We start from the raw sequence: 15147 nt of genomic DNA on the forward strand, positions 1-15147 counted from the left end.
TACATTGTTCGTACTCAGCACATCAAAATCCAGGTCGCCCTAGAGCTTAGATACGAATTAGGTTTACATAATATGGTGTACACCGTTTAGGGCTAATGACGCTAAAGATCCACAGCTTATGGTAAATTATTTCTAGTCTAGATCTAGAAAATCTAAGTCTACTTCAATAAAAAATAACATTGAACAGCCACATCCATGCCAAAACTCTCAAACCACTACTCGCATAAATTTTTTATTCAACATAAAATTGATGTACACATAATTTTCTAGTGTATTACGTTGTTTGATAGAAATGATGACGCTATCATTACTTTGTCAAAGTTTTGCTGAAGGTTTAGTTTAGGAATCTTGTCAAATAGAGAATGGTTGTCGATTATACTAATAGAAATTATTTTATCGCTAAAACTGAAAATGCATTTTATATGCCTGTTACGTCTTTCGTCTTGGCTCGAATAGGGATTCCAACGCCCATTAAAATGATTGTTTCTCAAAATAATTTCTGCTACAAACTGAAAAGTCTAAACGGGAAAATGAAAACAGTAAGTAGGCCTACTTTTGGACAAATGATCTTCTTACAAATGTTCGCGTTATTACATGCGCACTGAATAAACATTAGGCATTTACGTTTGTTTACACGCTCGTGCGTTCATTACGCATCCAATGCCAAAAGTGAACTGGCAACAGCGGTCAAAGTAAGTGGTCTAGTTACCAACGGTAGGCCTAGATGAATATTTTTTTTGTTTTATCGTTGTTTCAGCAAGAAGCATATTAGAAAATCAGTCCATTGGTTATTGTAAGGTACTTTCAGTACGGTTTTACTCAGTCGTTCATATTAATTAGATTACTTAATTAAAGGATTAGATTAGTCTGAATAAAATGTTTTCAAGATGTATTTTTGCACGCCGCTTTAAACGTCCTTGACATTGCTAATGAAAATCATTGCTTCTAAAACGAAGCATAAGACAGTGTCTGAGTGTACTGGAGTAGACTATCTCCGAGCCAAAAGTCGATTACAAAAGAAATACGGTTTGACTAAGTCTGCTTGAAAAGCAAAGACCCGAATTAACTAAACGTAACGTTAAGTAGTAGATCTAGAGTTTAGATCTATATCTAAATCTCTACTCTTTATTCTAGATCTAGCTAGGCCTATCTCTAGACTGTAAACCATAGTTTATAAATCTAGACTAAAGAACTACTCACCTTAAATATAAATTGGGCTTAAATAGATCTAGATTCAAGACCTTATTAATTAAAGTAGATATACTAGATATCTAGATCTGGATTCTAAATAGATCTATTAAAATAAAGTTCTTAGATTTCCACTGTAAAATTTATTAATTTTCAAATTCAACTAGATCTAGAACATAAGACATAAGTAAGACTACTGTGCCAGTACCAGGCCTTTGCCCTTTTGTCCTTTAGCTTCAGTAGTTTAGTTTGGCCTAATCTAGATTCTAAATCTAGATTTTGATCTAGAATCTAGGCTAGATTCTATAGTTTTAAATAAAATTACATTTACAACAATTTTAACTTCTGTTTTACAAAAGGCTCAAATTCACAAATTGTTTTATTTTTCTTTCAGGTTGCAGCTTGTTCTCATTGCTTGTGCAAAGAGGAAATCTGTGTGAGATTAAAAGTAAATCACCATGTCAGAAAATTGTTCCAGAGAAACAGGTAAAAGATAGATGTATATCTATTTTTTCTTTTTTTTTTTACCAAAATATTGCCTGTTTTTTGGTGATTTTTTTTCAAAATACTAAACTTTAATTCATGCACTAGATTTACTAACATTTCTGTTTATTTTTAAATTTATATTAACATAAAATATATTTTTAAGTAGACTATATATTTCTTTTTAGAAGGTTTGATTTTATCATCTTTTGAAGTTCTACAAGACCATCAAAGTAATGGTAGACAAATTAAACTGACTAATGCCTTTAGTAATGGTCTGGAAGAAAGAAATTCTGCAAAGATTACCCCAGTAAGATATTTATTTAGCTCTTTTTCATTACCCATTGCCATTGGGAAAGTTTTGTAGATCAAGTTAGGGAAGAACTTTCCAAAAAGTCGCCTATGCTTTTTTAAAAATAATGAAATGCCTTTATATTAAATTTATAATATGAATAAAATCATATGAGATATATATGTCTGCTTACCATGGTTATTTACTAACATTTTAAAATTTCTTTTGAAAGTTTGGTACATATTTAAAAAAAAAAAAACTTGCTCTAAGCCTGTATGATGTTACTTAGATTACCTTTACTCAATTTCATTAGTTTGGACAAGGCAATGTTTCAATGAATGACAGTGGCCATTGTGGTCCATGCACTAATGATGGTGATGAAATGTTTGATGATAATTTTCGGGGAGATGAAGCGGTTGACTCACTAGATAATGATACGAACAACAACTCCTTAGACAGAGAAGATGATGGGGATGATGAAGAAGATGATGATGATGATGAGGATGAGGAAGCTAGTCATATTTTACAACAGGAAGAATTACAGGTTCCAATGTTCACTGTTTGCTTCACAGAAATGAATTTTAAAATTTTAATAAAGTTTTGTCAGGTTGTATCTGGCTAAGATGTTACCATTAACTCCTACTGGAGTAAAGAATTGTGTTTAAATGTGTGTAATTTAATTTCAACAGTTATTTTAACATTATGAATTGTAGCCGTTCTATTTAAAATCAGGGCACAAATCAAACTGTATCCATTAACGTTGAGTCAGGAAGTACATCATCTGACCCAAGGAACCATCATAGCTGCCAGGATAACTATGTTAACACATCAATAGGAATGGCAGGACATTCATTTGTTACTGCTTCAAGAAGTATGACTTAACACTTTAATTTTTCAATGAAGTTTTCAACAGCATTGTTTAAATGAAAGTTCTCTTATTTTTAACTGTATTTGTATTTTTATTTGTATTTTTCATGGTTTGTAGATTTACATCAAATTTTTGCTATTTTTATACTATAGTTAAAAAAGTTTTGTTTGGTTGTAGGTCTAATTAAAATAAGGAATAATTTAAAAAAAAGAAAACTAAGAAAAATACTATAAATTCTTTAGACATGATATAGTTTTAGTATGATGGATGTTGGTTAAAGCTAACTCTTTGTTATACTATTAGAAAAAAAAAATTGTATACTAGAATATATTTACTTATTGGAATTAGTTTGTTGTTGGAATTTTCAAATGTAAATTTTGTGTATAAATTTTTATTTCATTAGATAAACTTGGATATATAGAAATTTAAGATAAAATATAAACTACACCCATATATTCTGACAAATAGTTTAACTTGTAGGCCTAATTACATTCACTAAAAAATGGTGAACTCATTTTTAAATTTTAACTATTAAACAATTTCAGTAAATGACAAAATATATTTGACCACTATTAGATAGTAAAATCTACATTTTGATAATCACATCATGCTTGTGTATTAAATGTATCCATATATAGGATTTAATACTTTTATTGTTCAGATACCTGGAAACCAGATCCTACTACTCCAAATGCTAGTGGCAGATACTCAGGAGAGTGGCACATTCCTTTAAGTACTCCAAGCAATGGTCTACGCAGAGACTCAAGAAGGCAAGATGAATTTTCCTCTCCTGATTTGAGTAGAGATGGTGGTGTGGAAGAACAACATTGGAAGTTTGTCCATGGCCATGCAGCAGATCAACATGTAAGTCCCTATTGTTCTGAGTTAATTATTTCTTATACTTGTGTTGTATTTTTACATAGTTGAATTACAGATTAATGTTGGAAGATTAAGCGCGGATCAGTTAGCTAAATCTGAAACTCTGTTTTTAAACTCAGATTAAAATAATTTAATTGACAGAAAGGATAATCACTAACAAATAATTAAGGAAGAAATAAGATTTTCTAAGTCCTTACTTTTTTCCAGTAATTTTCTGTTATAAATTAAATTAATCTATAATTCTGTCTAACTGGAATATTTAAAATTGCCATTCTTTGGTAAACTCACATTTTTACCAAATTTTAAAATGGATTTCTAGCAACACTGGGGTCAAGAAACCAAAGTAGTTGTTGGCTCTGCAAATACCAGCTGGGTCACACCAAAGAGAAGTGAAGATCAAGTCCATGATCTTCAAGGTCTACATCCCCACTCCAATCTTGACCATACCGGTCATTGGAGCCACAATATAAGAACAGGGCAACCCAATGTGCACGGGTGGTCTAAAGAATTAGGTCTGTTCTTTGTTATAAGTATAATTGATAACTATTTTATTTTATTTTACAAACTCTAAATGTGTGCTTAGTTGTAAGAATGGGTTACTTGAATATAGATTTACACTCTATAGGATCTTGTGAAATTTAATGGAATGTTCCACTTATACATTTAGGTGGAGTCTACACCACAGAATCTGAAATTAACAACGTACGAAACTTGTTCACACTGCAACCAGCTCAGCCAGCATTGAATGCTACTGCTGTTAACACTACTTTCAATGACATGCGAGCTGGCAGTGTAAGTTTTATGTTTCACAGCTTTAAATATCATTCTGGTTATATAGTCTCAAACCAGAATATCTAGCTTTAAGTAATTATTATGTTCCGCTCTTTTAGTTTAAAGTGGCTTTTACTAATATAAAATATGTAATACATTCTTAACAGAATTCTACTAGCACATAATTGTATTTTATATTAGCAACCCAGTTTTCATATGCAGTCTGTCTGTAACACTAAACACAAACCACTCTCCCTCGCTAAACCCACCCAACCCTTTCCTGCCATCTTCACACACACCAACTCTAGACTATACCTTTTCAACATCTTGGGGCATCAGTCTTTTACTGATAACTTTAATTGTTAAAATTCTGAATACTTTGTTTTCCAATTATTGGTAAGTTTAACAAAATTAACTGATATGCAAAAAAATAAATTCATGTTAATGTTTGACCAATAGGTAGTCTGAAATTTCTTTTAAGTAAAATGTTTTTTAAGACTCTTGCTGCAGGTATCAAGATAATTAGCCTGTAGAAAAGTATTCAAATTTGAGATTAGATTTCTCTGGTATTTTCAAGGTATGTTTCTAAAGATAGAATTTTTTTTAATGAAATAGACTTGGAACCTAGGCAGCCATCATCCAGCTGGTCAAGCATTAGGAAATTTGCAAAGACCTCTGCTACATCATGATATGGCTTGCCACAGGACAGCACCTACAAATATTTTTCACCAGTCTCCATCTCAGAACTATGCTGGATTTCAGAGTCAAGAGAGAGAAGAATGGCCTGCCTCAGGTACAGATATTGTTTGGTTTATAACTGTGTGTATGCTTCATCATTTAGATTTAGATTTTAGCCCTATCTTTGTTTTTTAAGATCATTATAAGCTTAACATATTTACTGTATAGAAATGTTTGTTGGCCTACTTTTAAAACATAAGCCATTTAATTAGGACTATGCCTGATTACATTTTCATTAAAATTATGATTAACTGAACTTTTTTTTTTTAGCTTTAAGTCCAGGACCATCTGGAATAACAACTGATGTTTCTGCAGACCATTTTAAACTAACTGGGGTACAGAGGAACCCAGTATGCAAGTCAGCTATTCTCAATAAGCAAAGAAAAGGAAGAAACAATCAAGGGGGATCTGCTCTATCTGTCTCAGAGACTCAGATTCCTACTAAAGTTCGCCCAACACTTGACCAGGTAAAGTCATTGATTAAATTATGCCCAGACATCTTAGTTTCCATAATGTGAGTCAGGTACCCTTCAGAGCTGGTAGTATCAGGACTGTCTTACAGACTTGAGCCCAGGGTTCAGACTTAAAATGTTTTAAATTAGTAGTTGTGAGCTCTTCTATCCGACCACACCATCCACATGTAGTGCACCTACTGCATAACCAACATGAATAATATAGGCTCCATACAAATAGAAACAAATAATTTTAACACGATGTTTCTGGAATGAAGATTGAACTTATAAAACCTTTTTAGCTTAATGTTTGATAACAAGACAGCCAAATAAAATTTTGCATGTTTACATAGATTGAAACACTGTTTTGATAAAACGTATGTTAATTTGAAATTACTGAGTGCTCTTGTCATATTAAGGTTCGTGAACAAAGTCATCCTTATCAGATTAAAGAGCAAAAGAAAATTGTGAGAGATGTTTATCCAGCTACATCAGCTAATGTCCACACTTTGAAAGCCTCTCACATTGTGTCATGGTAAGTAAGTCACTTGGTTTTGTGGTTTGTATTTGCTTACAAAATAGACAATAAGTTATATTCTAAATTATGTTTAAATTAATAAGCTATATCTAAGAGGAAATTGTGGTCTTATTGAAATACAGTAAATATGTTTGATTAGGTTTATCATTGATTGTTTGTGATTGCAGGTACATTGATTACCTGATCCATGAGAATGAACATCTAACACAGATCTCCAGAGCTTTCTCACTTCCAGTCAACCTCTTCCATTCAGATGACTTTTATTTTATGGACAGTTTAAAGAAAAAGGTAAAATAAACTAGTTTCTACTGTTGCTACTACCTCATTTTAATCATATTATGTTTAAAATTAGCAAGTTACTCACAGCTGCTGATAGTATTGAAAATTAGTTGCTGCTGGTAGTGATAGTGTTATTACCATACAAGTTTAATCCTTTTATTTAAAAAGTTAACCACAATGGTACATTAAAGATAGCTGATGGCTAGTTATTCTTTAGATCAGGGGTCTCCAAACTTTTCAGTCCGAGGGCCGCATTGACTATCTAAGTTCAGTTCGGGGGCCAGGTTCTTCCAGACATGGCTTTGATTTTTCTGGGAAAAGTTCCTCAGCTATCACCAACAAAAGTTTTTTGCGTGGACAAAAAGATCTCCGCGGGCCGGATGAGAGGACCTCGCGGGCCGCATCCGGCCCGCGGGCCGTAGTTTGGAGACCCCTGCTTTAGATGGTCAGTCACCTTGACAACTCCTGCTGAAGTGAACTTTTGAAAAGAGAAGACATTTTAAATGATGTGTCAAAATCAGACAAGCTCATATCATATAGTTTTTCTGTTTCCTTAACCACAACAATCAAAATATTTTCTAAGCATAATTTGTAATTGGAATTCAAGCTCCTCTGAAAAACTCCAGTTTTATTGGACATGTTTAGAAGAAAAAACTGGATCAGATTAAATTTTTTTACAGGTACATTTTCCAAGTTTGAAGTTCCTCTCCTGGATGCAACAGAATTTGCCAAGTATAAATGTAAATGCCATTGATTTCCATGAAGGAAGACCACCTGCTTTGTCAACATGGAATCAAGACTGGTTCTGGCAGAACAAATCTAGGCGTGACATTATACATGATGTGTTTTTTTACTTTCAACATCGTCGGGTTACTTGTGAAAATTAGCCATACTTCTAATCAGATTTAGAAACAAAAAGCTAAAAAAGTCTTAGTTAATTATTCCTTAAGTTTTTTCTTAAACCCTAATTCTGTTACTTCATTACTTTAATTGTTGGTTACTTATCTCTAGGAGTCTTCATATCTTATGTGTACAACATTAACATGATTACAACCTCAAAATCTACCTAAAAGCTTTCTTTATATGTTACATGTATTGTCATATCTTCCACCTTTCCATTTGCACCTTGTATCTGTATTTTTGTCTCTAAACTTAAAATTTCTTATTTCACTTTTCTTGTTTGATTTGTTTTATTAACCTTTGCTTATTTTTCAACAAGAATTATGGAGTCAAAGGACTGTAAATACTGTAAAAAAAATTATTACTATAACTGATATTCAAAGCATTATTTTAAAATGTTAAAAGTTTTAATATGATATTGTAAAATACAGATTTTAATAATTTTTTTTTATATTGTTAGATTTTTCCTTTAAACAGAGTTGATAATAATGTACAGTATCTTTTGTACCAAACTATTTAAAATATAATTTTATTTTACCTGTTTTAACTAATTACAGATTATAATATTTTTTGAGTAAAATATATAAAAATGACATATTTATATAGTTAAATATTTTTCATTCTACTGTATCACCAGAAAACAGATTTTTTAAATTGATACTAATAACATGCTTGTTATTTTTATTGTTACTACTTGCTTAGACAGTTTAATCAAGTAGTTTGTTTAATCATTTGCTATTTTTTAAAAAGCTAAAATGATTTTTATTAAATACACTCTCAAGCATTACATTGGAATGTTTCTGTTAACTGCAAATGGATGTTAATAAATTTTAAGAAGTTGGCACAAAACTTTTGTTACTTAATTTTATCAACATAAAACTTGTTCAAATTATCAACGTCATTTCCCATCACCCCTGCTGGGGTATGGGCCGCCAACCAAAGATATATTTGTTCACATTGGTGAAGAATAAATAATCTAATAAATATTTATAATGCGTAATTTACTTATATATTTTTGGGCTTCAACTAAAGTAACATTAATTTTATAAAAGTCAAGTGTTGTTGAGCACTAATAAAATAGTAAGTCTAAAACTTGTTTTAACCTAAATAATAGTCCTCTAACAAATCTATGATTGACTGAAATTTAAATCAGGGTTTACAGCAATTTCAAATTAATTTTATAATGTTGCAAAAATTTACACTGAAATTTATTTAATTGCGTGTTTAAATTATAAAATGAATTTTTTAAAATGAAAACTACTTTTAAATTTAATGGTATAAGCAGGACAGCATTCACACATCAAAGTAAAACTTATTAAGACATTGGATAACAAATAGATTAATGGAGGTTAAAACTATTTGGTTTTATTTAATATCTTTTAATACACATCAAAATATTGTAAAATGCTTTAGAATAATCTTAAGATGTTGTTAGCAAAATCAGTACTGAATACTTAAATCCACACTTAAAATTTTATCACATATACAGGCTCTACAATATGTTTGTGTAGATACATATATTTTAAAAAGTGTTTCATAAGTTATTTTTTTATTACATATGTTTGGTTACAAAAAATAATTTCAAATTTTATATCATTTTAATTACAAAAACAGTAGATTAACAAATAAACATTTGAAAGTTAAAGATAAAACAACAATGACAGGCACTATATTTAATGCATTTTACATTGTGAAGGGAAAGATGGTGATTAGTCTCAATTCATAGAGACAGTTTGATCCAGTTTTTCTGTTTTTGTCCAGATGGGCAAACGCATAGAACACCACAAAATTAAAATACAGGCTGCATAGACCAATATTCATACAACATAATGAAACTTGGCAAATCTTTGAGGAGAAATTCTTATTAGAAATAAAATACTCATCTTCTAAGTTCAGAGGCCTTCAGTAACATAACGAGCACACCCATGTTAGATAACCCTAAAAATTTTCTTACATTATTTAAATACAATCATCACTGAAAAAATGTATCACAGTAGTACAAACGAGAAATCCAATTCTTTCAAGCACCCTTCAACCACTCTGCTTGGGTTGAATATTGTAAATGCTGAGTGATTAAAAAATTGTTCATAAATAGTTTGAGTTCAGGGTATATTTTCATACAGCTAAATTTGGTATTTGAAACATCCTAGGAGTACAAAGTTTTTTCCATGCTTTAAAAACCTGAAATTCAAGTATAGTCATTGTTATAAAAACAATAAAGAAATTTAAAAACAAAAATATAGAGGTAAAATGTAATTATTGATATTTATTTTAATTAGTGTTGTGCTTAATTAATATTGCAATAAAACACCTGTTAGCCAATATAGAATCATGATAGAAATGTTAAAATAATGTAAACAAACATTAAGCAAGTCTGACTTTTTAATCTACCACTATGTGTAGCTTACCTGTGATAATGTATGATGATCAAACTTCCTTGTAATTTGATTGATTGATTTTACTTTGGCCAACTGGAGTCTCCACTTCATCCAAGCCCTTTTTTGAACAAACTCTTGCTCCTGATAAATAAACATATTCATTGTAAAGAAAACTTTTCTTAAATACAAACATTTTAAGTTTCAGTTACTATTTGCATTTTAAAAAATAAAAAAAATTGGAAGTATAAAGTAAGGAAATAAGTAAATTAGATGGCGTTGAGTTTTAGACCCTGTGCCAAAAATGACTACTTTCTTTCCAGAACTTACCAAACAAACAGCTGTCACAGACAGATCAACTTTGTTCTTCCAAATTTTGGCATATCTGTCACAGATGAGTTGTTTCTTTTTTTTAACTTGATGTACCACTGCCATCTCTTCTTTCAATGCCAGAATGGCTTTTCTGCTGTTTGATAAAGACAAGAGCAAGCTAAAGGCTAGCTGGGCTAGATAATTAGACAACTAAAATTAGTATAGTTCTGACTCTATTTTCATTGTTTTTAGACAATGTAGGTTTAGATATATTTTAGTTTCTTGTTAAAACACCAGAAAGAGAATACAATATTATATTAAGATGGGTTAAGATCACAGTATAGGGATTAGAGCTAGGGCAATAATACTACAATAGAATAGCTTTAATCAACTACTGGAAATAGTACAACTACCACCTCATTGTCTCATAATAAAAGACACGATAAGAAGAAACATCTATAATAGCAGAAGAAAACATGTCTGTATCTAATTTAACAATTTACTAAAGATATTTATAAATATATTTTTAATTACCACAAAAACATGTTGTGTAATTTAATGGCTTTATCCCAGTTTTCTTTCTCATGTTCTCTCTCAGTCTGCTTCCTATGGATGAATTTTTCCCATCTTCTGACCACTCTTATCACTAGGATATTTTTGTAGCATCTGTGTATGAGAAAAAAAAAAACGTTAGTTCTTATACACCCTAAAGCACTGGGTGTGGTCGGGTGGTAGAGCACATCACTGATAACTTGAGTTCAGCTTCTGGAGTAACACCCTTAACTCACACTATCCATTGATTAACAATACACTATCCATTGATTAACAATACACTATCCATTGATTAGCCAAGGTGAACAAGATAACTCTATCTGTCCTATTGACTGTCAGATCAAGGGTAACTTTCACAAGTGAATATATTAACTATAGATTACCATTAAATGTAAAAAAAAAACAGTTTCAAGTAGAAATGTGTGATTGATATTATGACATGAGCTAATGACAGTACAAGATATTCACAACAAGCAATAACCAAATAACCAAAGCAATAACCAAATAATAAATTAGTGTCAGGTTAAGATTGAAGATAGGTTATTTTTTTTTTTGGGGGGGGGGGGGGGGGGGGGACAATTTACAATAACAGGCATTTGTTGATTCCATTTATCCTGTTGTGTTAGTCAATTAAGCAATTATTGACTTTTGCATGCATTACAGGCCCATTACTGAATAAGATTATCATTTAAAAATTGATTATATTGAGATTTTCACAGTACTATTTATTATTTTATCATAGTGTTAACATAACAGTAGTCTTCATTGTAAAAGTGGTATTCCCATAAGAGAATTTTATAATAAGATATTCACACTTATTTTAAAAAATAATAAATGCTGCAACAACAGTCTTTGAAAAAAAAAATTCCGACCTGGAAGCAAGAACTGCATTAAGTCTGTCTTTCCACAGAACAATCACAGCCCTCATAGTGGCCTGTTCTCTGTTGTGTAAGACTTCCTCAGCTATCTCAGTCAGGCTTGTACAGTACTCTGCTTTCAAACGCATGTTCATAAAGGCGTGTTCCAGAATTCTGAGGTTCACATGGTGACTCACATGGCTCTGCATCTGCCTGAGGAAGTGGTGCTTGTGGGAGTAGTTTCTCCATGATCTGAACACTCTGTTAGATATAAGTCAACACATTTTACAGAAACAAGAAATTAAAAAAATAACCAAAACTACAAACAATGGAAGCACTTCTATCATAAGGCCAAGAATTCCTGAGCCCATTTCGCATCAAGTGTTAACAACTATTCATCTACCTGTAAACTAATGCTGAAGATTAAATCTAGTTTACCATTAAGAAATATAAAGGCTGTTGATGAAAATTAATAGTCTGCCATAAAGGATTAAATATTCGTAAATTTTAAATTCTAGTTTTCCATAAAGAAAATGTAGTCTGAGGATGCAGAATATTAATTTGTCCAAAAGGAAAATATATGAAGATATTGTGAAATAAAAAAAAACGCCCGACTGAAAGTCTATAATTCTATTAACAGGAAATTATTGATTTCACCCAGTACTCATGGATTCCTAACTTTAGGCATGGGGAGTAAAGCCTGCTGTGCATAGTGAGCATACTGAACAGTCTAATTATATCCCGAGACAAGTAAGAAGATAAGCACTAAATTATCTCCCCTGTTGATCTATCACCAGTTACTACATAAAAGAAAAATTTTATTTTAGGTTTTCAATGACCCCATACCTTATCAAAAGTTTCATCTCAACATTTTGTTGGACAGACATTTTGACCCTAGTTACAGCGATCCAGTACTGGAAGTAAACATGAAGACTTCTCTCTTGCAGAGCTTTCTTTAGTGCCAGCCCTCGGATCCGTCTCTCTCTGTTTACTGTATGCAAAATAATTGAAATCAGTAATTTTTGTTTGAAAAAAATATAAAAGTTTTTTTTTTTAAAATTAAAAAGAATTAGTATAAAATATATAATGGTAATTTAGACTTTTTAAATGCAGCAGAATTTGGTGACTAGATTTAAAATTAAATACCAAAGTACATTTTTTCACAAGATTTTCTTTAAAAAATATAATACAAAAATTGCAGTGTCAAAAACCTGTAATTTCTGAATGTAAAAATAAAAAAGAAATTATAATGTGCAGCTAATGAGTTTGGAGTATTTCGATAATGTTTTCCAACAATTCAATATTTTTATCATATTGTGGATATGACTCACATTTGATAAAATGTCTCCATTCAGTCATGACTGTGTACAATACACGATATGTGTACAGTTTCCTAGCCCTGTTGGTGATCAGCTGTGTTTTCCAGGTACGCAGATAATGTTTGAATAAACTTGTATTCTTGCGCTGGGACCAACCATCTAATAAAGTGTACAAAGATTGTACACGTGTCAGTGACAGCTTCCATGCATGGAGACAACGAGATGCCTGTGAGGAGAATTGTTAAACCACATGAATGAAAGGCTGAAGAATTCACTGCTTTCCTAGTTGATTGGTATAAGTAGACTTATGATATTGCATTTTACCTAAAAATTATTGAAAAACTGTAGCCTAGTTATAAAGGGATTAGGGGGTTAGGGGAAATAACTTTTTTAAGTGACATAGATAGCTTTAGCCCATGTTTTCACAGAATAACTTTTACCAAAAGTAAATCTGCTTAGATAAAAAAAAAGATAATATGCTTTAAGTCTTTGAAAAATTTACTTTAAATTAATGCCTACCAGTCTTTTTTCAAAGGAATCTTTCAGCCTTAGTCCTCTTGAAGTTTGAGCTTTCTCCTTCCAGTGAATGGCTAAACGTAAAGCTCTCTGTTCAATGAATACTTGTCTTTTTTCATGAACTAGAAGCCTTGTATTATAGGAGTCTTTCCATTTATAGAACAGATGCTTCACCTAGTGTAGACAGAAATGTGTGTCACAAATGTATATCTTGATACAAAAAATTTACTTCTTGTCTTATATAACTGATCAAGAATAATACTCTTTATCTTATACTTATAGAGCAGATTAAGAATGTATATCTATTATCTTATATATTATTATATTAATTATTATAATTATACAGCAGATGAAATGAGGTTTGCTGTTACAGGGGAGAACACTCTTTACATGTTGGAACAAACTGCTGGGTTAATCCAGGGTTAGTCTGAACACATGGACTGCACACAAGATTTAAACTTAAAATTTTTTTTTTTTTCTCAAAATCTCTTAGACCATGGCCCAATTATTATAAAATGCCAGAATTAAAAATCTGACTCCACACATTGTAAGCTTTACTGATGAAGCAAAATGTAAATTTCCCAATTTTTTAAAACTCATAACACTCAATATGTTTGTGGAATCATGTAAAAAAATAGGGAGTATGTGTTATACAAGTGTCCATTAGTGCCAAATGGGGAATAAGGTTACCTTAAGTAAACTTAACACAAATATAACTTTCTAAATGTCAATGCTAACCCAAAGCCCAAATCCTACCATAACCTAACTCTAATTTCTGAGCCTATCACTAACCCTGAGATTCCAATACCACTATCAACCTAACATGCCTATATGTGGGAGAGTCTATTGACAAAAAGCAGAAATACTCCAAAATTTGTAAGAGAAAGGTGGATCAAAACTCTCAAAATGACTCACCAACAGAGTGTAGGAGTAGACCTGAAACTGAAACACTTTTTCTTTTTCAGCTTTAATTCTGATGACTAGTTCATGCCATTCTCTGAAACAGCTGTAGAAAACATTATAAAAATTGTGAAGTAAAAATGCACAATTAAGAGAAAAACCAAGGCATAAATAATTTTACTGTTATTTAACAAAGCCCATTAGTGAACAAAGCTCATATGTATCTTACACACAAAAGGGAAAAAAATTATGAGAAATGCCCACAATTACACTTTTAAAAGTATATCCATCAGTAAACTGGCAGAGATACATGGGGCAACATGAAGGCATGACATGTACACACTTGTCTAGTGTTCAGGTAAATAACACCATTTTGTTACATAACCATAGTGAGATCAGACTTTGACCACACAGGTTCATACTACACTAACATGCACATTATACTTTTTAAATTTGTTATTGCTAGAGTTAAGAAATTCATCAAAATGAAGCACTGCAACAACATACACTGAAAAGATGCTTGTTTTACAAATACTGATGTTTCTGTGACCAACCACACAATGGAACAAAATACATTCAAATATGTTTTACCTGTGCTGATGTTTTTGTGATCAACAACATAAATAAAAATATATTTTACCTGTGCTGATGTTTTTGTGACCAACAACATAAATAAAAATATATTTTACCTGTGCTGATGTTTTTGTGACCAACCACACAAATTCAAATATGTTTTACCTGTGCTGATGTTTTTGTGACCAACCCCACAAATTCAAATGTTTTACCTGTGCTGATGTTTTGTGACCAACCCCACAAATTCAAATGTTTTACCTGTGCTGGTGTTTTTGTGACAAACAGCACAAATTCAAATGTTTTACCTGTGCTGGTGTTTTTGTGACAAACAGCACAAATTCAAATGTTTTACCTG

The 15147-nt window shown here is 31.4% G+C and overlaps 2 protein-coding genes across 8 annotated transcripts; one reads left to right on the forward strand and one right to left on the reverse strand.

Moving 5' to 3' along the window:
• The first annotated feature begins 360 nt into the window (after nucleotides 1-360).
• Nucleotides 361-8225, forward strand: LOC131930936 (uncharacterized). 7 transcript variants are annotated; one of them, XM_059287598.1, is made up of 13 exons: nucleotides 361-539; nucleotides 1583-1674; nucleotides 1860-1981; nucleotides 2277-2507; nucleotides 2696-2834; nucleotides 3493-3695; nucleotides 4030-4222; nucleotides 4378-4502; nucleotides 5097-5274; nucleotides 5490-5686; nucleotides 6091-6206; nucleotides 6377-6497; nucleotides 7169-8225. In XM_059287598.1, the coding sequence occupies exons 2-13, from the start codon at nucleotides 1647-1649 to the stop codon at nucleotides 7373-7375; spliced, it is 1860 nt and encodes a 619-aa protein (XP_059143581.1). In that variant the 5' UTR covers nucleotides 361-539; nucleotides 1583-1646; the 3' UTR covers nucleotides 7376-8225. The 7 variants fall into 7 exon arrangements, with proteins under 7 accessions (XP_059143581.1, XP_059143583.1, XP_059143578.1 ...); XM_059287600.1 differs by having other exon boundaries at nucleotides 1863-1981; XM_059287595.1 differs by lacking the exon at nucleotides 361-539 and adding an exon at nucleotides 653-692.
• A 513-nt stretch (nucleotides 8226-8738) lies between these two features.
• LOC131930931 (uncharacterized) lies at nucleotides 8739-14823 on the reverse strand. The gene is made up of 10 exons (XM_059287588.1): nucleotides 14811-14823; nucleotides 14235-14325; nucleotides 13323-13493; nucleotides 12816-13029; nucleotides 12331-12475; nucleotides 11500-11745; nucleotides 10610-10741; nucleotides 10094-10229; nucleotides 9797-9907; nucleotides 8739-9569 (listed from the first exon to the last, which is right to left on the reverse strand). The coding sequence occupies exons 4-10, from the start codon at nucleotides 12841-12843 to the stop codon at nucleotides 9504-9506; spliced, it is 864 nt and encodes a 287-aa protein (XP_059143571.1). The 5' UTR covers nucleotides 12844-13029; nucleotides 13323-13493; nucleotides 14235-14325; nucleotides 14811-14823; the 3' UTR covers nucleotides 8739-9503.
• Nucleotides 14824-15147: the final 324 nt, after the last annotated feature.

This window comes from Physella acuta, unplaced genomic scaffold (genome assembly GCF_028476545.2).
Source record: "Physella acuta isolate Inbredline_101_S28 unplaced genomic scaffold, ASM2847654v3 ptg001866l, whole genome shotgun sequence".
Taxonomy (NCBI): Eukaryota; Metazoa; Mollusca; class Gastropoda; family Physidae; genus Physella; species Physella acuta.